This window comes from Muntiacus reevesi, chromosome 5, assembly GCF_963930625.1.
Source record: "Muntiacus reevesi chromosome 5, mMunRee1.1, whole genome shotgun sequence".
NCBI lineage: Eukaryota > Metazoa > Chordata > Mammalia > Artiodactyla > Cervidae > Muntiacus > Muntiacus reevesi.
The window spans coordinates 124,912,675-124,933,823 of NC_089253.1; the positions used below are offsets into that span (position 1 = coordinate 124,912,675).

Below are 21,149 nucleotides of genomic sequence, written 5' to 3' on the forward strand. Positions count from 1 at the left end.
GGGAGAGTAGGGGGCTCAGCGGGTTGGCCCTTCCCAGCTGGCTGGTATTCCCTGAAGACCCAGCTCAAGTCCACTGCTCACCACTGCCAACCAGCCCCCCCACCCCAGGCCCAGGACCCCTAAGCAACAAATGCCGCTTTGTTCCCTCAGCTGGCCAGGCCCGAGGGACCATGGCTCCTTCCCAAGGCCCGCTGGCCCGCTGGCTACTAATCCTACAGGCCACTCACGTTGGCTGCCTGGGGCAGCGGGGCAAGTCAGGCCTCGGGGCCGCCATCTCCTCTCACGGCTCTGAGCTGGGAGAGGCAAGGGTGCCCCTTGGCAGAGTCCCCAGATAGGATGTGGCGGAGCCCCCCCCCCCCCCCCCCCGCCGCCTTGCTCATCCCCATTTCACCACCCCACACACACACACATCCCATAGGAAGCTGCTGGTGCATCTGGGACTGGAGTGGGGGGGCGGAGAGGAAGTGGGGGAGGGCACCCAGCACCCGGCCTGCCCTTGGCCCACCCCCAGCCTGCTCCCCCTCCATCCTAAGCTGCTGCAGACGAGGCGGGGGGCTTCGGTCACCGTGGAGGCCGCCTGCATCTCACAGCACAAAGAGTGTGCGCCCAGCAGCGCCATCACCTAGCAACGGCCTCCCTCTCCCTTGGCGTCACCCGTCCTGGGGGTGGGTGCCAGGGAGAGAGAACAAGGCCGCTAAGATCCCGGGGCGCGGGGGAAGAAGGCTGAGGCCAAGGGCTGTGGGTGGGGTAACCAGCTGAGAGGGGAGCCGCGGGCAGGCTACCACCCTGCCCCCCTGGGGACCTTCCTGGGCCCGCGGGTGACCTGGGAAGAGCTGGCAGCGAGGACTCCCCTCCAGGAGACCCGGGGCTGCACCTCAGATGGGAGGGCAGGCTCCTGGGGCCTCAGCCAAGGTGCCCCTCTGGTTGACCTTGTGCCGAACTCGCTGGGCCCAGACGAGGCTCAGGGGCCTCTGGAAGGCCCCCCATTGCAGGAGGAACCAGTGAGAGGAAAGAAGACTCGGGGGGGTGGGGAATGTCAGAGCTCTGGCTACGGCGAGGGTGTGGGGTGGGGGCAGGCGGGGGGCAGGCGGCTGGGTCGTCTGCGGGCTGAACAGTCCATTCTAAGAAGCCAGACAAGAGCTGTTCTCAGAGGCAGACCCACGAATGGGGGCTTTGTGCGGAGGGAGGAGCAGTGAGGGGGCGCTCCATGGAAGATAAGTTTCCAGGCTTCTTCCCGGGGACAGCTGGGTTCAGGCCCAACTGAGGGCACAGGGGCCCAGCCTCCAAGCCCTTTCATTCACTCTGCCCTCAGAGCCATGGCGCCCCAGGCTGGGCGGGACACCGGCCACGGGCCAGGCGGGCAAAGTCCAGGTGCATCTGGGCACTCCCAGGACGTGGCATAAGAAAGGCCCGTGGCACAGGGCTGGGTCTACCTAGTTTATTTTCTTCCAAGAAGGGCCTTCTACCGGGGAGCACCTGAGCAGGGGGGGCGGGGGGGACAGGCCAACCGGGCTACATCGGAGGAGGAGGACGGAGAGGCAAGTCCTCCCGGGGGGGACGGCACCCAAAGGCGGCATGCAGCGCGGGGCCGGCCGTGCCCAGGGAGGAGCCCGGTCCTGGGGGGACGGTGCAGAGAAGGGCACACGGGCCGTGCGGTCAGGCTCCATATTGCGGAGGGGGGCGGGGGCCAGGTGAGGATCCGGAGAGTTTCAGAGTAGCTCTAAGGACCTGGAGGACCACTGCCCTGGTGGGAGCATGGGTGGGCAGGCCCCGGCGCAGCAGGGAGGGGCTCCGGCAGGCCCGGACCGCAGCCTGGGGAGCCGAGCCCACCTCTGGGCAGAGCTCCCCCGCCGCCGGCCGGCCGGGCCTCAGCAGGGCGTGCCCAGGGCCAGGAGCGGCGGCGCCTCGCGGGGCTGGTGGAAGTAGCCGGAGGCAGACAGCTCCGTGTGCAGCTTGGCACGGGGGCCGCTGGGGTCCGCCGGCCGGCCGCAGCCCTCGCCGCAGCAGCAGCAGCAGCAGTCCAGGAAGGCGCGGCCCAGCGGGCGGCTCACGCACAGGAGCAGCAGCGGCGTGACGGCCGCCTTGAAGAAGGTGGAGAACTGCGTGACCAGGCCCAGCAGCTCCAGGGTCTGGCGCGTGAGCGCGGCCGACAGGTAGGCGGCCACGACATTGCAGACGTTCTCGGGGAGGGCACAGAGGGCGTGCACAGCGGCCAGGCCCGCCACGGTGCTGCTGGGCCGGCCCCCCGGCGGCTCCTGCGGGCCCGGCCGGCTCTCGGGCTGCCTGCCCGGTGGGCCCCGCACCCGCCATGTCACCAGTTGGCAGGTGACGGTGAAAAGCACGGGCAGGCAGAAGTAGCAGCCGAAGGACCACCACATGCGGGCGTTCTGGTAGGTCAGGACCAGCGAGTGGAGCGACTCGGGCAGGTGGGCTGAGGGCTTCATGACGCACGCGTCCACGGTGCCCGCGGCGGCGCTGGGCTCCCGCACCAGCTGCCACAGCAGGAGCTCGGGCGCTGCCAGCGTCATGGAGCCCACCCAGATGACCGCCAGCTTGGCCAGGATGGACGGGCACGGCTCGATGGGCCTGGCCTTGGGCAGGGTGCTGGTGGCCACGTGGAAGCGATCGATGCCCAAGGCACAGAGGCTGAAGGTGGTGACGCCCAGGGAGGAGACCTGCGGGGCACGGGGTGGGGGAGAAGGGGTCATCACCATGCTCCTGGGACTTCAGGAGTCATCCCTGAGGATGAACGCAGGGACGCAGGGGTCCTGGGCCTGCCGGGCTGTAGATGCCCGTATCCCCCAGCTGCGTGGCTGGGGGGGCAGGTAGCCTTGCGGGGTGCAGACACAGGCTCTCCGTCCCACCTTGCCCTGCCGGAGAGGCCCAGGGTTGGGCCACCCGGTGAAGCAGCCCCTCCAGACCGGCCCACCTGACCTCAGGCTGCTCACCGAGGCCATGGACGACCGCCCTGTGAGCAGAGAGGAGGCAAGTGCCGGGGGGGTGCTCCCCGCTCGAACCTCCCCTCCCCACTGGGGCGTGCTGTGGGGGCCCCGCCCCCTCTGCGGGCAGGCCCAGGCCGCTGGAGGAAAACAACACGGCCCCTCCTTTCCTCTCAGGATGGCCCTCCAGAACCCTGCAGCTCACTCTGCCACTCCAGGGCCTCCTGGGGCCCCTACGAAAGGGCCCAGCAGAGCATCTGTCCCTCACCTCTCACCCGCCAGCCAGCCTGCAGGGAGGGCTCACGGTGACCTGTCCTCCAGGCGGTGGAGGGGGCAGGCGTCTGGGACCCCAGTCGGGGGGGCCCGGCTCCCCCGGCCACGACTCTGCAGACAGGCCTCACAGGGCGTCACCCTCTCCCCTCCCTGAGGCCTTCCTAGTAAAAAGCACCTCTTGACTCGTTTTAATTCCAAGCACACTAGCTGTCACACCTGTCATTCTTCGAGAGTTCACTCAGCCACGGTGACGCTGATCACCCGTCACCCACGAGCTGGGGCAGCTGAAGTGCCCACCCCGGTCACTCAGCCGGTCTGCCCGCCTCCAAGGCCCCGTGTCTGAGCCCCGCGGCTCAGTGGGGCTCCGAGCTCCAGGTAACAGATGCAAGCTGCGCCCAGCAGGGCGGCTTCCTTCAGGTCTGAGCACCTTTGGGTGGTCGCCCTGGGCTGGGGAGGGCAGGGAAGGGTCTATGCCGCCTCCCAAGCCTCAGCAAGTCTGTGCCGATGAGAACTCATCACTAGTTCACGGGACGCGGCGAGAACCAGGATCACGGTAGCGTTCAGACGCTTGTCCTGACTCCTTCCCCGCTCAGGCCAGCTGCCCACTCACTGAGCCCCCGGGAGGAGAGTGGCTCTGAGGGGGCACGGTCACTCTAGCCCTCATTATTCCCCCCAAGCCCCACGTAAACATTCAAAAGGCTGCTGGCTTATTTCGTGTTCCTGTACTGACATGGTGGCCTCACTGTGTCCCACACAAATGCACTTATTTTGGCTTATTTTGGCGTTGTTTTGATTGCACTCTCTCCTTCTGATCTGCACATCCTTCAACACCCATGTACTCATCCCAGCAAGGAAGGGCCCAGAGGTAAAGGGCCATCTGGTCTACCCCCTGGTTGGGAGATAGGGAAACGGGAAAGGAGGTCTGACCCACCCAGGGACACCCCAATATGCCCCAGCCTCAGCTGCAGCCCTCAGAACCTGGGCTCTGCTTTCAGAGGATGGAGTAAGGGTGACGGCAGTGAGGGTACAGACCTGACTGGTTAGGAGGGTGGGGGTCTGCAGGGAGTTGGAATCTCCCTTCAGGCACCGCTTGAGGGGGCAGGAAATTGAGTGTCAGAGAAGGGGCATAGAGGGAGAAAACAGAGACAGAGCAGAGCCGCTTCTTGGGTGGAAAGACAGAGGGGTTAAGGCAGCGGGGGGGAGCTCTCAGCGTGGAGAGAAGGGGCCACCGCGAGGCTGCTGGGGCGGGAGCCGGGCTGGGGGCTGGGCTGGGGGCTGGGCTGGGGTGTTGGAGGCCGGGCTGGGGGCTGGGCTGGGGGCGTGAGCCGGGCTGGGGGCAGGAGCTGGGCTGGGGGCAGGAGCCGGGCTGGGGGCTGGGGGCTGGGCTGGGGGCTGGCTGGGGGCTGGGGGCTGGGGGCTGGGCTGGGGGCGGGAGCTGGGCTGGGGGCTGGGGGCTGGGCTGGGGGCTGGCTGGGGGCTGGGGGCTGGGCTGGGGACAGGAGCTGGGCTGGGGGCTGGGGGCCGGGCTGGGGGCTGGGGGCAGGAGCCGGGCTGGGGGCTGGGGGCTGGGCTGGGGGCTGGGGGCCCTGAGAGCTACCGGAGCCACACTGTGTGTGCCTCGCTGACCAATCTGGGGGAGAAGCGAGACAGGCTTAGGGGCCTCGCGCACCTCTCTGCCCACGCTGGCAGCCCCCTGCCCCTGCCCCATGGGCTCTATCCGGCCACACGCTCACCCCCACGGAGGGCCGCACGCTCACCTCCACGAAGGGTACCGCTCTGCAGGACACGGCGCCAAGCAGCCTCTGCTTGGTGATCTCGTGGAAGGTGACGACGGGGAGGCAGAAGAAGAGGACCAGGAAGTCCCAGAGCGCCAGGCTGGCCAGGACGGAGTTCCAGGCGCTCTTCAGGGAATAGCTGTGCCACACGATGCACATGACCGCCAGGCTGCCCACGATGCCCACGGCGAACAGCACCAGGGCCAGCAGCAGCACGGCGTAGGCCCCGTAGGAGCGCTCGGTCACCGGGTAGAGGGGGTTCTGCACCTGCAGGCGCTGGCCGGGCGTCCCCGTCACGTTGCCCCGGGGCTCCTGCCCACTGCCCCCAGCGGCCCTGGCCTGGTCCGGGGAGGGGCTGGCGTCCACCCGGGGCTGGGTGGGCTGCGGGGTGGCGGGGCGGATGGGCCGAGGGTACTCAGCCCACCCCTCGGGCACGTACTGCTGCAACCCCTTGGCATCCTCCCACTCGGCTCCTCGCCTGGACCGGTCCGGCTGCTCCTGGGCCACAGGCTGGTGCCCACCCTGGTGCAGGCGGACTCCCCCAGGGGCCCTTTCGGGCCCGGCTGCCAGTGCCACAGCGAGGGAGATGCCCAGCGGCCACAGCCACTGCATGGCCGGATGAGCAGTGCGGCTGCCCGCACGCAGAGGCGAGGCCGGGCCGACTCGATGGGCAGCTGGCTGCTGGGCCCGCCCCCACCGGGCGTCTGGCGTCGCCAGCCGGCTCCAGTGGCACCCCCCCCCCCCCGTCCCTCTGCCCGCGGCAGCCAAGCAGGACAGGGCAGGGCCCTCTGCTGGACACAGGGCGCTCTGTGCCGCCTGCGGGACACGCCTCCCCTGGTCCCACGGACGGCAGCACTCAGACCTGCGGGGCCCTCGGAGGCCGCCCACCCACAGTCCCGGCCGTCCACACGGGGTTGGGGGGAGACAGGGCTCCGGCCCCACCTCAGGAGACAGGGTAATCGCTGCTGTTGTTAGCCTTGGGGTCCGTGAGCACTCACTGGGCCAGGCTGCCGGATAGAACCATCAAACTTCATGTTTACATTACTACCACAGCTCAGAGAGGCAAAGTAACTTGCTCAGCCACACATAACCGGGATTCAAATTGCAGATGTGTCCAACTCCAGAGCTAAAACTCTCAGCCCCTCAATCAGGCAGAATACAGGAGCTCAGCAGGAAAGGGATCCTGAAGAGGGTCTACACCCACTGTCTTCTTTCTCAGACGTGGAAGCCATGGGAACCACCACTAGAGAGGTCGAGCGCCGGGGCCAGGCACACACAGGACGGGGGGTGGTGACTGAGCAGCCCCTGCACCCCCTGCTCTGAATGTGCCCATCGGCTGCACCTCGGAGTGGGCGCTCCACAAACCCCAACCTAGGAGAGGCACTGTGGTGCTGGAGAAGACTTGAGAGTCCCTTGGACTGCAAGGAGATCCAACCAGTCCATCCTGAAGGAAATCAGTGCTGAATATTCATTGGAAGGACTGATGCTGAAGCGGAAGCTCCAATACTTTGGCCACCTGATGCGAGGAACTGACTGATTGGAAGAGACCCTGATGCCTGAAGATTGAAGGCAGGAGGAGAAGGGGACAACAGAGGATGAGATGGTTGGATGGCATCACCGACTCAATGGAAGTGAGTCTGAGTAAACTCCAGGAGTTGGTGATGGGCAGGGAGGCCCGGCGTGCTGCAGTCCGTGGGGTCACAAAGATCCAGACACGACTTGAGCGACTGAGCTGAAGAAAGGCAGGGCCCTGCCGGCCCTGGGCTTCCTTCCCCAGGCTCTCTGGGACCGTGGGGATGTCAGAGGCCACTAGGTGGAACCAGATGCTCAGAGATGGAAATTCACGGCTGCCTGGCTCGTGACCCCAGCTCGGCCCACCTGCCAGAGCCCAGCCCACAGACCCGCAGGAGGCGTTCCTATGAGACAGTGTGTGTTCCCGGCCGACCCCAAAGTGCTGAGGCCATGCACTTGCTGTTGCACCCCACCCTCCTGGGCCCCTCGTGGGTCAGCCTCCCCAACAAAGACCCCTCTCCAGGACCTTGACTGAGCAGCCCCCCACCAGGGCAGGCCATGTGGAAGGCGACCATTTCCCATCCGCTAGGAATATCTCTCCTTCGTCCCATAAATTCCCCGTCCTCGTCCCGGGGAATTCCCCAGGACTGGCCGCAGGAACGATCCTGGGGTGAGTCAGGGTGGAGTAGGGCTGGGACCTCGGGGCGGCTCTGGAGTGCCACTCAAGATGGCTGGATTCTGGCCTTTTCTGGAGCGAGTCCGTGGGCCGCCACTGTCCAATGAATGGAACCGGACCATCCAGATCTGACTCCTCTGCCACCTACAAGCTGTGTGACTCCAGTCAAGTACTGAACCTCTCTGTGCCTCGTCTGTAATGAGGACTCAGTAACAGACTAAATGGGCTTGTCTATGTTCATCCCTAGAACAGCGTCTGGTACCTGACAGTCGCTAGATGAAGACGCACACTTGCCATGGTGACTCACTCACGACTCGCCACAGCCTCTTGAGGCAGGTGCTGTTATTGTCTCCACTTCACCGGTTTGGGAACTGAAGGACGGAGATGCGGGAGGCAGGCGGGGGGCAAATTCGATACGAGCCCTCCCCACTCCCAGCCCCACCAGCTGGCAGCAGAGCCAAGCGGCAGAGTCTTCTGGACCCCACTCTGCCAACCCTGCCGGCTCTGGGCTCCTGGGCCATGGGGAGGTGTGCTCCCGAAGGTCGGAGGCTCAGGACCCGCTCCCAACTCAGAGACAAGCCCGCATCACTCACCTTCACGGTCCAAAGGCTGGCTGAGCATCTACCCTGCACCAGAGGTTGTCACAGGTGCTCCGGAAGCAGTGAACTTCACAGGTATGACCTCCGCCCCCCCCCGAGATCCACATTCAAGGAAGGAGGCAGCCATTGAAAAAACTGAACCCCAGAGAGCATGAGTATAAATCGTGAGGAAGGACACGGGAAAAGGAGAAGGTGCTGAGCCATCGAGGAGGCTCTGCCCCTCGGTTTTCTCCTGGGTGAAAGGTCAGCGGTACCCCCGGGGCCTGCGGCCTCCAAGAATGCTGTCCTGGTGGAACGTGGGCATTGCCGAGGCGCAGCCTCCACAGGGATGTGTGTTGGTGTGGTCCCTGGACCGCCAGCCTGGGGGGCAGATCGACACGCTGACTTGAGGAGACATTCGGGAAGGTCCAACACCCCACGCTCCAGCAAACATGCCAGAGGATTCTGGTACAGCATGTCGGGCACACCCACCGCATCAAACAAACGGGGCAAGGATGGAGTGGACGCGGGGAATGCTGACCCTGGAGGGCTCTTGGACCTGGGGCCCGTCCAGGCTTGGCCAGCAGGGCCTGTCTCCCTGTCTCCTTCCTCAGTGCCTGGCATCAGGAGATGCTGGCACACACGGCCAACAAAGGCACAGAACCACCCACCCAGGCCTCCCTGCTCGGTGATCCCAAAGCCCCCGACGGAGGAGCGGGGAGAGGAAGCCCCTCCTCAACACGGAAGACTCAGATGGCTGGGGGAAGACTTCCTGCCCCCGAAAGTTGCTCCTTCCCCGGGACTCACACTGTCACTCCCCAGCGTGGTCCCGGGCCCCCAGACTCACCAGCTCCCCACCCCTCCTACGGCCTGGCCAAGGCAGGACTGGGATGGTCCAGCCCAGGGTAGGCTCAGGGACGAGGTGCCAGGGCGACAGCTAGGCTCCAGGAGCCGATCTGGCCTGCAAGACGTCACCCTGCCTCCTGACCCCAGAGCGCTCCCTGGAGCTCCGGCCCGCACCCAGCACCCTGAGCTCGTCACAGACACTGCCCTCTTCCCGTGGAGAAGCCAGGTCCTCTTGCCCAAAGACGGCCCTCTACGCCAGGGTCTCCCAGTAAGAATCCTCCAACAGCAGGATAACACACCTGGCTGGCCCGTCAGAATAAACCCCCAATTTTTACAAGATGTGTACACTGTGGGAGGGGAGTGAGTTGTGTTAGTATTTATTTAACAGATGTTTATTTTGCCTGTTTATTGTGACAGATACAAAAGTGATGCTAGAAGCACCTGTTACTAACAATCAACTGTTGTTTGAAGCCTCCATCCTCAGAGATGATGGCCGGTCCCAGGCCACCTGATCCAGTCCCAGACACCTTGGACGTGGAAGTTGCTCCTTTATTAGAAATGTGACTCCAGGAAAACCCACTGGGGGACACAACACAGCCAGGCTCCGGTGGGTGTGGTCAGCAAGACAGACTCCCCTCCGCAGGAGCACCAGGGCCCTGGGGGGTGCTGGGGCGGGATGCGGAGGCCCACTGGGTGGTCCTGGGTGAGTCAGGAAGGCTTCCTAGAGGCGAGCCTTCACAGGGGTTTCTCCTGGAGCAGAGACTGAGTTCGAGAGAGGGTGCTGGTTCTCAGATGGGAGGCGGGCCACAGTCCAGCAGGCCAGCGGCTGGTGGGGAGACGGGCTGATTCCAGGAAGAGCTGGCCTGCTGGGAGGAGCAGAGGGTCACCCAGCCGGGGCAGAGAAGATGAGCGAGCTGCTGCCAGAATCTCAGGACCAGGCCTGGGGGGCCGGGCGGTGCGGGCAAGCTGGAGACGCCCGGGAAGCCCATGGAGGGCAGTCCCCTGTTCCACCCCACCTGCCCCCTCCCCCAGTGACCCCTGCAGCTCTCGCTGCAGACAGCTCTGTCAGGCTGTCCCCCTGGGCCACCTGAAGGCCCGGGGCCTGGTTCTGGAGCTCTGGGGTGAGTGGGGAGGGTCAAGTCTCGGGAGAGCCAAGCCCCCAGCTGTGGGCTGTGACTGTGGCAGGGTCTGGCTGCAGCCTGGGGGCTGGCAGGAAGCCCCTCTGCTTAGGGGGCGAGTGCGGGAGACGAGGGCTGCTTCAGACGGCACAGCCCCTCGCCCCCAGCTGCTGGCACAGCCTCGCCTCCCTCCGCAGCCTCAGGCAGCGGGGCGGGGACCAGCAGATCATTCGCTGCCAGGCGCCCCCCGTCACGTCCTTTCGCGGCGTCCTTTCCTACCCTGGTGTCCTGGCAGGGCCGCCAGCCAGGCTCAGCCCAGAAGAACGCGGAGGGGAACCCACGGGGAGGCGCGACCCCTCCTCTGCGCGGGGTGGCACCTATCCAGGCGGCAGCAGGCACAGGCTGGCACTGAGGCGGGGCAGCTGGCTTCCATGCGGGGGTCCTTCTGTGCCCAGCCGCTGCTGCGAGCCCCACCCTCACTGCGGACGCTGGGTGGTCCAGGCTGCGTAGGCCAGGGCCAGGTCCCTTTACCTTCTGACCCTCAGCTCCCCTGACGTAAGCCCTGCTTAGAAGGCTCGCCCTGGACATCCAACCACATTGCTGAGCGGCATCTCCGAGACAAAGAGCGTTCCCTCAGAAATGCCCACGTGTCTCCTGCTTCACACTTGCCTCATCCCCTGTCCCCCTAAGAGCCATCCTCAAGTGGTCCCGGACACTCACGTCCATGCAGGACAGCCCCCGGGACCCCCAGGTGGAAGGGCCCTGGGCCTCCCATTCAGCCAGCCTGGCGATGGGCTGTGACCCAGAGGTGGGGGTCCTTGGGACTTGCGTCCAGGAGCCCAGCACCCGGGGAGCCTCTGAGGGTGACGGGGGACTCTGTGCTCACCTGTCACTCCTGGATTGGGGTGAAGAGGCGGGAGCACTTCAAAGGAGGGGATTAAGGCCCCCAGCCGCGTGCAAAGGAGCCTACGGACAGACAGAGCGCGTCACCCAAGGATGGAGACAGTGGTTTCGGCCCCGGCCAGGCTCCCCCCTCCCCCTGGCCAGCTGTCCCTGGTCGTGAGGGCTGGGTCCTGCCCCCGTCTGATTCCCCACGGGACTCACTCTTTTTCTCTCCTGTCCAAACCAGCAGTCTGAGTCTTCGGGTCTGCAGACTGGCCTGGAACAGGCCCTTGATCTTAGGAGCTGAGGGGAGACCCTTTGCTGAAGCCGTGGACGTGAACACAGACCCAGGGAGGTGGGCGCCCAGCTGACCCAGGCCCCAGCCGCGGAGTGTCACCTCCCGCCTGGCAGCGCGGGGTTGTGCTGGGTTCAGTCCAGGCCATTCCCCGGGTCAGGACTCTCAGCAAAAGCACCCTGCGTGTGGGGGCGAGGAAGGGCGACAGTGGTCTCCTCTGCGCCCTCCAGGGTGAGCCCACGTGCCCCTGGACTTCTCTCCCCACACAGCGCCCCCCGACAGTCCTCCCAGCCCTCAGGTCCCGGGGCACACTGCCCTTCTCCAGGCCTCCCTCTGGGGCCGCCTGCCCACCACTGCCAGGCTGCCCTCCAAGGTGGGTGGGCCCACGAGGCCAGAGTCTGGCCAGGCTGCCCTGGATGGAGGGCCCTCAGCTACGACCCGTGGCTTTGCCAGGGATCTCTCAGTCCCTTCCCACTACAGTGCCCCCCGAGGGACTTCAGGGACGAGGCCGGCTCAAGCGTCTGTGTCTCTCTGCTCTTCTGAGGGTGAGGAAGCTCCCTGGCCCCCTGGACGCTGCCGTCTGCTAGGCCTCTTCTGTCATTTCCACTGGGGGTGGGGAGGGGGGCAGGAGATGGCGGCAACCGTGGCGGAGGCAGTAGGGGGCGCACGGCTCCCCGGGCGGGTGTACTCGTGTGCGTCTGCTCTCTACTCAGCACACGGCCGTGTGCACTGCCCCCATGGCAGAGCCACAGAGCTCCCCACACGCACCCGTATAAAGAGGTTTGTATTTCTCTCGGGAACGGCTGGGGCAGGGGTGTGGCCCAACAGATGGCTGGCAGGTTACAGGTGTGTCTGGCTGGAAAAGGCAGGCGGCCCGGCATCCTGATTGGCGGGCCGTGAGTCACGGCGGTTGGGTTCCTGGAGCGGGCTTGCTGGCTGTCATGGAGTCGGGGTCATGCCCTGTCTTATCTCCACCACCTCCTCTGCCCAGACGGAGCATGCTTCCCGCCCATGTCGGCGGTGATGCGCGGTCAGTGGGTCATGCCCTATGTGAAGCCTTCCGGTGGGGCGTGAGTCCACCGCGCCTGGCACGGCGGCCCTCCCGGGTCCGACGGCCCCAAGTGGGAGCGATTTGAGGGACCGGCTGGCTGGCTACGTGAAACCTGGCAAAGCCACAAAAGGGATTCCTCAGTTCCAAAAGCGCCACCTGGACTGACCAGCAATATTAAAATGTTTGTGGGTAAACATTCCAGAAAGCAGCTCCAGGCTTTGGGAAGGGCCTCCAGGGAAATGGGCAGGGACTGGCCATGGTGACTCGGCGGCCAGGAGCAGGCAGGGACAAAGGCCGCCACCCTGGCTTCCAGCACAAGGGACCCCGGGACGTGTCCCGCCCCCCAGCCCCAAGTCCTGCAGGCCTGCCGTTTGTACTTCCCGGGTCTGGTGGGCGTGGCTTCGTGCCCTTCCAGGAGGCGAGCCCAACAGTCCCAGGGGAACAAAGCGAGGCCTGGCCAGGGCGTGCCGCCCAAGGACACCAGGTGGAGGCGGCGGCGAGCAGGAGCAGACACGGGGACATCCGCCCCCCCACACCTGCCAGAGCTCTGCCCGCCTGGCCATGCAAACAGTGGTCCCGGGACCACTCACTTGGCTGGGGGACAGGAAGGAGCCCTCCACCCAGGGCTGCAACTTCCGAGAAGCTCCAAGGTCCCAACAAACCTCCACAAGCTTCCCACAGCTCGTTGTCCCGTCTGCCGGCCTGAGCCGACAGGATTCTGGAGTCTGAGTGGGGGCAGCTGAGCTGGGAGGCCCCAGCCAGCTCCCTGCGGCTGCCAGGCTGCCTGCAGGGACCCCCCCCCCGGACCTGGCTGCGGCCCACCCAGCAGGCACAGCGCCTGGGCTGCAGCCAGGGGGAATTTTCCACCTGCCTGGCCCTGCTGTCTGCTCTGTGGTCTGGAGCCAAGCGTGTCTCCAGCGTACACACCCAAAGGGCCGATGCCCACCGAACCCCATGACCGCCGACAGTGTCAGAGGAGCTGTTGGTTCTGGGTCACGAAGGTCCCCACGGCACCCAGTGAGCCCCACCTTGAACAGGCTGAGGCCCAAGAGAGCAATCGCACCACCAAGGTGACAAGGAGAGGTGGCCTGAGCCCAGCCTCGGGCCACAGACTCAGCGCCGAGTGCCGGCGGGGGGCGTGGGCCTCGCCCCCACTCCTCTCCACCCCAGGATCGCTGGGCTGCCCCCACACCGCCCCTGCCCGCACACCCTGTCCTCCCTTCCTGGCAAAGCTCAGTGGGTCTGCCTTCCCCAGATGGATGTGAGAAACAGCTCTGGGTGTGTGTGTGTGTGTGTGCATGCATGTGTGTGCATATGCCTGGCCCTGGTGTGTGTGTGTGAGCAGCTCTGGGTGTGTGTGTGTGAGCAGCTCTGGGTGTGTGTGTGTGTCTGTGTGTGAGCGCGCGTGTGTCCCTGGCCCTGGTGTGTGTGTGTGTGTGTGTGTGTGTGTGTGAGGAGCAGCTCTGGGTGTGTGTATGTGTGTGTGCGCGTGTGTCCCTGGCCCTGGTGTGTGTGTGTGAGGAGCAGCTCTGGGTGTGTGTGTGTGTGTGTGAGGAGCAGCTCTGGGGGTGTGTGTGTGAGGAGCAGCTCTGGGTGTGTGTATGTGTGTGTGCGCGTGCGCGTGTGTCCCTGGCCCTGGTGTGTGTGTGTGTGTGTGAGGAGCAGCTCTGGGTGTGTGTGTGTGTGCGCGTGCGCGCGCGTCTGGCCCGGGCCCTGGTGTGTGTGTGTGAGCAGCTCTGGGTGTGTGTGTGTGTGCGCGTGCGCGCGCGTCTGGCCCGGGCCCTGGTGTGTGTGTGTGAGCAGCTCTGGCTGTGTGTGTGTGTGCACGCGCGCGTCTGGCCCGGGCCCTGGTGTTTGTGTGTGAGAAGCAGCTCTGTGTGTGTGTGTGTGAGCAGCTCTGGGTGTGTGTGTGTCTGTGCACGCGCGCGTGTGTCCCTGGCCCTGGTGTGTGTGTGTGTGTGTGTGTGAGCAGCTCTGGGTGTGTGTGTGTGTGTGCGCGCGCGCGTGTCCCTGGCCCTGGTGTGTGTGTGTGTGTGTGTGTGAGCAGCTCTGGGTGTGTGTGTGTCTGTGCACGCGCGCGCGTGTCCCTGGCCCTGGTGTGTGTGTGTGTGTGTGTGTGTGTGAGGAGCAGCTCTGGGGGTGTGTGTGTGAGGAGCAGCTCTGGGTGTGTGTATGTGTGTGTGCGCGTGCGCGTGTGTCCCTGGCCCTGGTGTGTGTGTGTGTGTGTGAGGAGCAGCTCTGGGTGTGTGTGTATGTGCGCGTGCGCGCGCGTCTGGCCCTGGCCCTGGTGTGTGTGTGTGAGCAGCTCTGGGTGTGTGTGTGTGTGCGTGTGCGCGCGCGTCTGGCCCGGGCCCTGGTGTGTGTGTGTGAGCAGCTCTGGGTGTGTGTGTGTGTGCGCGTGCGCGCGCGTCTGGCCCGGGCCCTGGTGTGTGTGTGTGAGCAGCTCTGGGTGTGTGTGTGTGTGCGCGTGCGCGCGCGTCTGGCCCGGGCCCTGGTGTGTGTGTGTGAGCAGCTCTGGGTGTGTGTGTGTGTGCACGCGCGCGTCTGGCCCGGGCCCTGGTGTGTGTGTGTGAGCAGCTCTGTGTGTGTGTGTGTGTGCACGCGCGCGTCTGGCCCGGGCCCTGGTGTGTGTGAGGAGCAGCTCTGTGTGTGTGTGTGTGAGCAGCTCTGGGTGTGTGTGTGTGTGCACGCGCGCGTGTGTCCCTGGCCCTGGTGTGTGTGTGTGTGTGTGTGTGAGCAGCTCTGGGTGTGTGTGTGTCTGTGCACGCGCGCGCGTGTCCCTGGCCCTGGTGTGTGTGTGTGTGTGTGTGTGTGTGTGAGGAGCAGCTCTGGGTGTGCGTGTGTGTCTGTGTGTGAGCGCGCGTCTGGCCCGGGCCCTGGTGTGTGTGTGTGTGTGTGTGTGTGAGCAGCTCTGGGTGTGTGTGTGTGTGCACGCGCGCGTCTGGCCCGGGCCCTGGTGTTTGTGTGTGAGGAGCAGCTCTGGGTGTGCGTGTGTGTCTGTGTGTGAGCGCGCGTCTGGCCCGGGCCCTGGTGTGTGTGTGTGTGTGTGTGTGTGAGCAGCTCTGGGTGTGTGTGTGTGTGCACGCGCGCGTATGGCCCGGGCCCTGGTGTTTGTGTGTGAGGAGCAGCTCTGGGTGTGCGTGTGTGTCTGTGTGTGAGCGCGCGTCTGGCCCGGGCCCTGGTGTGTGTGTGTGTGTGTGTGAGCAGCTCTGGGTGTGTGTGTGTGTGTGCGCGCGCGCGTGTCCCTGGCCCTGGTGTGTGTGTGTGTGTGTGTGTGTGAGCAGCTCTGGGTGTGTGTGTGTGTGAGCGCGCGCGTGTGTCCCTGGCCCTGGTGTGTGTGTGTGAGGAGCAGCTCTGGGTGTGTGTGTGTGTGAGGAGCAGCTCTGTGTGTGTGTGTGTGAGCAGCTCTGGGTGTGTGTGTGTGTGCACGCGCGCGTCTGGCCCGGGCCCTGGTGTTTGTGTGTGTGTGAGCAGCTCTGGGTGTGCGTGTGTGTCTGTGTGTGAGCGCGCGCGTTGGCCCTGGCCCTGGCCGCCCAGGCCTAAGGACTGAAACCCGACTGAAACCCGGGAGAGGCCGGAAGCCTCCCCGGGAGACTCAGGCAGGGGGGCAGGGACTCAGCTCTCCGCGGTTGGGCGGGCGGGGCGGTGCTAACCTGCGGAGGGCCTCCGGGGGCGGGGGAATGGCCTCCTCTGCTGCCCCTCTGATCTCCCGCCTTGCTGGGGACCCCAAGACCCCCGCCCGGCCCGAGGCCACCCTCAGGGCGACGTCAGGTGGGTCAGAGGGCGCCTGGGTCCCCGGGCTGGGAGCCCGACCTCCGTCCCAACCTCGGTGGTGACCCAGGTACACGGAGTCCCGCCAGCAAACGGCAAGGGAGGCCTGGGGCTGCGGCGGCCGAGCCTGAACTGCGTGCCCAGGGCGTCTGAGTCACCCGCGCTCCACGCCGCCGGGTGGGGGACAGGCCCGCACCCCTCCTCCGGGGCTCGGAAGTCTGCTACCGCCTCTTCACCCCATCGAGTTAGGAGGCTGCGCCCCCGCGGCGGCCCAGAGCGGCCAAGTGACGCGTCTGCAGGCGCGCAGCGCACTCGTGACCCCGGGGCCAGCCTGCCGCGCCCCCGGACCCGCTGCCCGCGGGGAGGCGCTACGACTGCGAACACCGGGGGGCCTGGTCAGCCCGCGATGCCCTCGCCCACCGACGTCCCGGAAGCCCTGCCGGCCGCTGCGCCCGGGGCGGCGCTGGCTCAGGCCTGCGGAGGAAGCTGCTCCCGGGAGCGCGGGGCGCAGGCCCTGGCCGGGCTCCGCCCCCGAAACCTGCCGCGCTGCTCCCCGCAGCCGGGGCTGCCGCGGCCGCTCCCCCGCGGACTGAGTCACGAGCAGCGTGCACTCGGGCCTTCCGTGCGGCGCTGCCGTGTGAGGAGCGTGGAATCCAGAGAATTCAGACTTTCGGCTCATCTGGCTCTGTGAGCTGGTCCGCCGGCCGGGCCCTGGGCGGGTGCCTGGCTCCCGGGGTCCGCGTAAACACGCCCCCCGCAGGGCCGGAATGCTGCGTGTAACTCTGGCCCGGGCCTGGCGTGTGGCAGCTGAGGCTCAGTTTTCGGATGATCGAATATTCCAGAAGGGGACTCTAGCATTAGTAAGCCAGAGTTCAGAAGGGCAGGGTAGTGTCCCTGGTCCCGTGTACCCTACCACCGGCTCTGACAACCGGGCACCTCTGCCCTCCTCCAGGGGAGGACGGCGGGGCGGGGCGGGGGAGGTGCGGGCGGAGCTTTCTGTTACCTGGAAACCAGTGCACCTCTGCAGGCTGCTCCTCCCAAACAGTAGCAGACCTGAACCCCCAAACCCGCAGGGCGTCCCGTGGCTTCCAGCACGGGGTGGGGCCCCCCTGTTGTTCTCCAGTCCCCACTCGGCTGAGGGGGGCCTTTTCTGTCCCTTAAGGGTTAAGGGGCAGAAACTCCCTTTAAAGGAGTTCCTTAAAGTGGGGGAGCAGGGGACAGGGACTGACCGTGTGTACCCATGGCAACCATACCCCCTGGACCTCTAGGCAGATCCAGCGAGGATCTTCCTGTATCCAGGAGAGCCGTCAGCCTCCCAGGGTGGAGGTGGCAGGGGGCACTGGGTTAGGCCCCCAGGAGACAGAACTGAGAAGACGGCGGCTGGGAGGGCGCAGCTGGGCGGCCACCGAAGGCTGGAAAGTGCCCACACCCAGACCTGCAGCAGGGGCGCGGGCCCTCGACCTCAGGCCTGGGAGGGAGAGAAGCGCCTGCCTTTGGGCGCAAGGCTGGACTGCCCCCGCCCACCCCGGGCAGAGTGGGTCCAGCCCTGCGATGTCACACCCTGGGCAGGGCTTCTGGGACCAGTGACCCTGGCTGACGTCGCCGGGGAAATGGAGGGGCTGATGGAGATGCTGTAACTCGTAGTGAGGCTGGGTACGGCACTGCAGGCATGAGCCACACTTAAAGGGAGTGCACGTCACTGTGCAGAACAGACGTGTCCCGCGATTGCTTTAAGTGGGGTGGAGGGGAGAGAGGTGGGGAAGGTCCCTGCCGAGATGGGTGGGGAGGTAAGGGCCGGTGGCCTCTACAGACAGGCAGGTGGAACAGCTCTGAGGTCAGGACAGGGACTCTGCTCTATGTCTGAACCGTCCACCTCCTGCGTGAGGCGGATCGCCCCAATGTTTCGGAAGGAACACTTTCTCATCTTTACCACCGATGGTCGACTCCCAGAAGCTAAGTTCCAGGTTCTTCATCTGGAAATACGGGTCTTAACCCCATCTCTGCTGGCTGTCGCAGGACTCTTGTGAAGATTCAGTCAGAAGGCGCGCGTAAGCGCATCTCACTGCAGTGGCCACAGGTGCGCGAGGCTTGGTCCTGGGCTCTGACCGCTCCCGCTGGCTCCCTCAGCCCTGCGTGTGGCAGGCCTTGTTATAAACTCTTTGAAGACAAGGACCTAACCTGTGCTTCTGTTTAACAGCCTCTGGGGTAGGTCTTATCCCACAGGAGGATAAGCCTTGCTGAGAGGTCTTCAACGTAAAGGATTGAAACCTCAAGGACTCTTTCTGGCAGCATTTTCTGCCTCTCTGGGCTGTTCGGCATGCTGCTACTGATACAGGTGACAGTGAAGGGGAGGAAAGATTTTAACTCTCCCTTCTTAAGTTCAGTGACTGGTATCTGCAAATCAAACTAGGAAAAGATGGATTATAGGAGAAAACACATACAAATTTTATTTTGTGTCAATATTTTATGTGCATGAAGTTCTTCACAAAAGAAGTGAAGGGACTCCCCTGGCAGTCCAGTGGTTAAGACTCCATGATTCCACTGCAGGATTCAAGCCTGGCTGGGGAACTGAGATCCCACATGCCATGAGGTGCAGCCAAAAAATAAAATAAAATAACAGCAATAAATTTAAAAAAGAAAAGTGGAGAGGGCAGGGGCCAAGGGTCAGGCCACCAATGCGGGCCAGGGAGACTTCCCTGGTGGTCCAGTGGTTAAGACTTGGTGGGTTGACTCTGTGGGTTAAGTCTGTGCTGTAACTACAGGGGGCGCAGGTTTGAGCCCTGGTTGGGGAACTAAGATCCCTCATACCACGCAGTGCAGCCAAAAACAAACGCCTGGGTGATAGGTCAGGGTGATCACAGTGTCCCCGGCTCGGCCCTGGTGCAGGCCCGGTTCACGGACTGGTCGCAGCCACACAACCCACAGCACGAAGCCCTACAGCCCCGCAGCTGTGTGTTGACAGATGCGAGAATGATTCCAGAACTAGAAAAGATCCAGAAAGATAAACAATACTCTTGGGTGGACATAACAATCACAGGCAAAGATAAATTCCCGCATTATGTGGAGCACTGACACTGGATGATGAGGTTTGGTGCATCCCGGACGGTGGTGGACACCGAGATGTGAGAGATGAGAGGACGGATTTTCCTGGAAAAAAAGAAACGTGGTCACTGTCCCTGCAGGGATTTTTCCACTTCACCCTGGGAGAGGAGGATACGTAAAGGCCTCGTGGCTATCTGTGGGAGAACCGGATCGAACCACGTACACCTTGCCAGCTGACCGGCCCAAGGCCCGCAGGCGCACAGGGGTGGTGGTGCAGACAGCACAGCGGGTGCCCTGGGGCCTCGGCTCCCCCGCCAACTCCCGCCCATGAGGTTCCTGATTGTGACAGCCACGGAGAGTCTGTCATTTTCTCCTGGCTTTTATGTTGTAAGCCTGAGGCAAGTTTCCTTTGCAAGATCGCTTGATCAGAGCGCGTTTTAATGGAGGAGCTATGCAGCTGGCTCATACATGGAAGCATCTGGGCAAATCCGTTCCTTTCCTCTGAGTCGGCGTCAGTGTTCCGAGGGCCTGGGTCAGCTCACGCCTTTGACTCTAACCCGGCGCGTTGCCGGTTTGGGTTTGTCGTTGCTGTCTGGCAGCTCAGGGTCTTCACGGTGCAGCCAGGCTTCTCTAGGAGCAGCGTGAGGCCTTCGCTGACCTGCGGCACATGAGATCTTAGTTCCCCAAGCAGGGATCGAACTCACATCCCCTGCGTTGCAAGGGGGACGCCTGACCACTGGACCACCAGGGAAGTCCCTGTCCACAGCTCTGATTGTGCTGTCAGTTCCAGGGGTGTATACAAGCGTCAAAACTTATCAATTTGTACAGTTTACATGTGTGCAGATTATCAGACGTCAATGATTCCTCAATAAAACTGTTTAAAAGTCCTGGAGCCAGAGTGTGCAGAGACAGAGCCCATACGAAGGAAAGTGCCTCGCTGTGTGAGCTCCGGCCGCGCCCTTTGATCCAGTCACATCGCGGGCACGGAACGTCCTCTGGCTCTACAGGGTGCTGGCCTGAAGCAGCAGAGCCACCACCCTCACGTTTGGGGCGCTCACAGTCTGGCTGGGACCGGCAGCAATGCCAACGCACTGAGGCACCGAGCTCTCCAGGTGTGACCACGGCGTGCTTCCTAGAAGAGACGCCATCTAAGCTGACATGCCCATAGGGCAGGGTAGGGGTTAACCAGGCAAAGACAGAAAGATGGGGTTTCCCAACAGAGAGAATATAATTGAAAAAGTCCTAGAACAGTGTGGAGATTCCTTTAAAAACTGGAAATAGAACTGCCATATGACCCAGCAATCCCACTCCTGGGCATACACACTGAGGAAACCAGATCTGAAAGAGACACGTGCACCCCAGTGTTCATCGCAGCACTGTTTATAATAGCCAGGACATAGGAGCAACCTAGATGCCCATCAGCAGATGAATGGATAAGGAAGCTGTGGTACATATACACCATGGAATATTACTCAGCCGTTAAAAAGAGTTCATTTGAATCAGTTCTAATGAGATGGATGAAACTGGAGCCCATTATACAGAGTGAAGTAAGCCAGAAAGATAAAGACCAATACAGTATACTAATGCATATATATGGAATTTAGAAAGATGGTAACGATAACCCTATATGCAAAACAGAAAAAGAGACACAGAAGTACAGAACAGACTTTTGGACTCTGCGGGAGAAGGCGAGGGTGGGATGATCTGAGAGAATAGCATTGAAACATTTATATTATCAAGTGTGAAACAGATCACCAGCCCAGGCTGGATGCATGGGACAAGTGCTCGGGGCTGGTGCACTGGGATGACCCAGAGGGATGGGATGGGGAGGGAGGTGGGAGGGGGGATCGGGATGGGGAACACATGTAAATCCAAGGCTGATTCATGTCAATGTATGGCAAAAAACACTACAATATTGTGAAGTAATTAGCCTCCAACTAATAAAAATGAATGAGAAAAAATTAAAAAAAAAAAAAAAGAAAAAAGTCCAGAGACAGGAAAGGGGTCCAACAAGCCCACGGTGCGGAGTGTGGCTGCTGGGTAACAGAGGAGGCAGCAGAGAGGCCCAGAGGCTCAGTCCTGGGGGCAGTGGAGACCCTCAGGAGCTGAGGGTGCTGAGGTCAGAGGCTCGGGGGCTGCAGGACGGAGGGCGGGTGGGAGGGGCCAGGGTGGGCAGGTGACTGGAGGCTGGAAACCAGGTAGCGAGTGATGGTGGTGTGCTGGGCAGGAGGTGGTGAGTGTAAGAAGTTGCACTGGATACAGAAAGAGGTTACAGTGGGCAAAGCTGCCTACAGTCGGTTTTAATTAAAAGCAGAGAACCACTGAAGCATCTGAAGTGAATACTGAAACCAATCCCGCTTCTGACAAAGAGGAAGTTCCTCGCAGACCAAC

General features: G+C 63.5%; 1 protein-coding gene across 1 annotated transcript; it reads right to left on the bottom strand.

Moving 5' to 3' along the window:
* Positions 1 to 1,624: 1,624 nt before the first annotated feature.
* Positions 1,625 to 5,617, bottom strand: GPR37L1 (G protein-coupled receptor 37 like 1). Its single transcript, XM_065937296.1, has 2 exons — positions 4,970 to 5,617; positions 1,625 to 2,675 (listed from the first exon to the last, which is right to left on the bottom strand). The coding sequence occupies exons 1-2, from the start codon at positions 5,597 to 5,599 to the stop codon at positions 1,869 to 1,871; spliced, it is 1,437 nt and encodes a 478-aa protein (XP_065793368.1). The 5' UTR covers positions 5,600 to 5,617; the 3' UTR covers positions 1,625 to 1,868.
* Positions 5,618 to 21,149: the final 15,532 nt, after the last annotated feature.

Bases quoted from the DNA above. Each gene is read 5' to 3' on its own strand.
- GPR37L1 (XM_065937296.1), bottom strand. From the start codon at position 5,599: ATGCAGTGGCTGTGGCCGCTGGGCATCTCCCTCGCTGTGGCACTGGCA. The intron at 2,676-4,969 runs GTGAGCGTGCGG...CGTGCCCCGCAG, and splicing joins GAGCGGTACCCTTCGTGGAG to GTCTCCTCCCTGGGCGTCAC.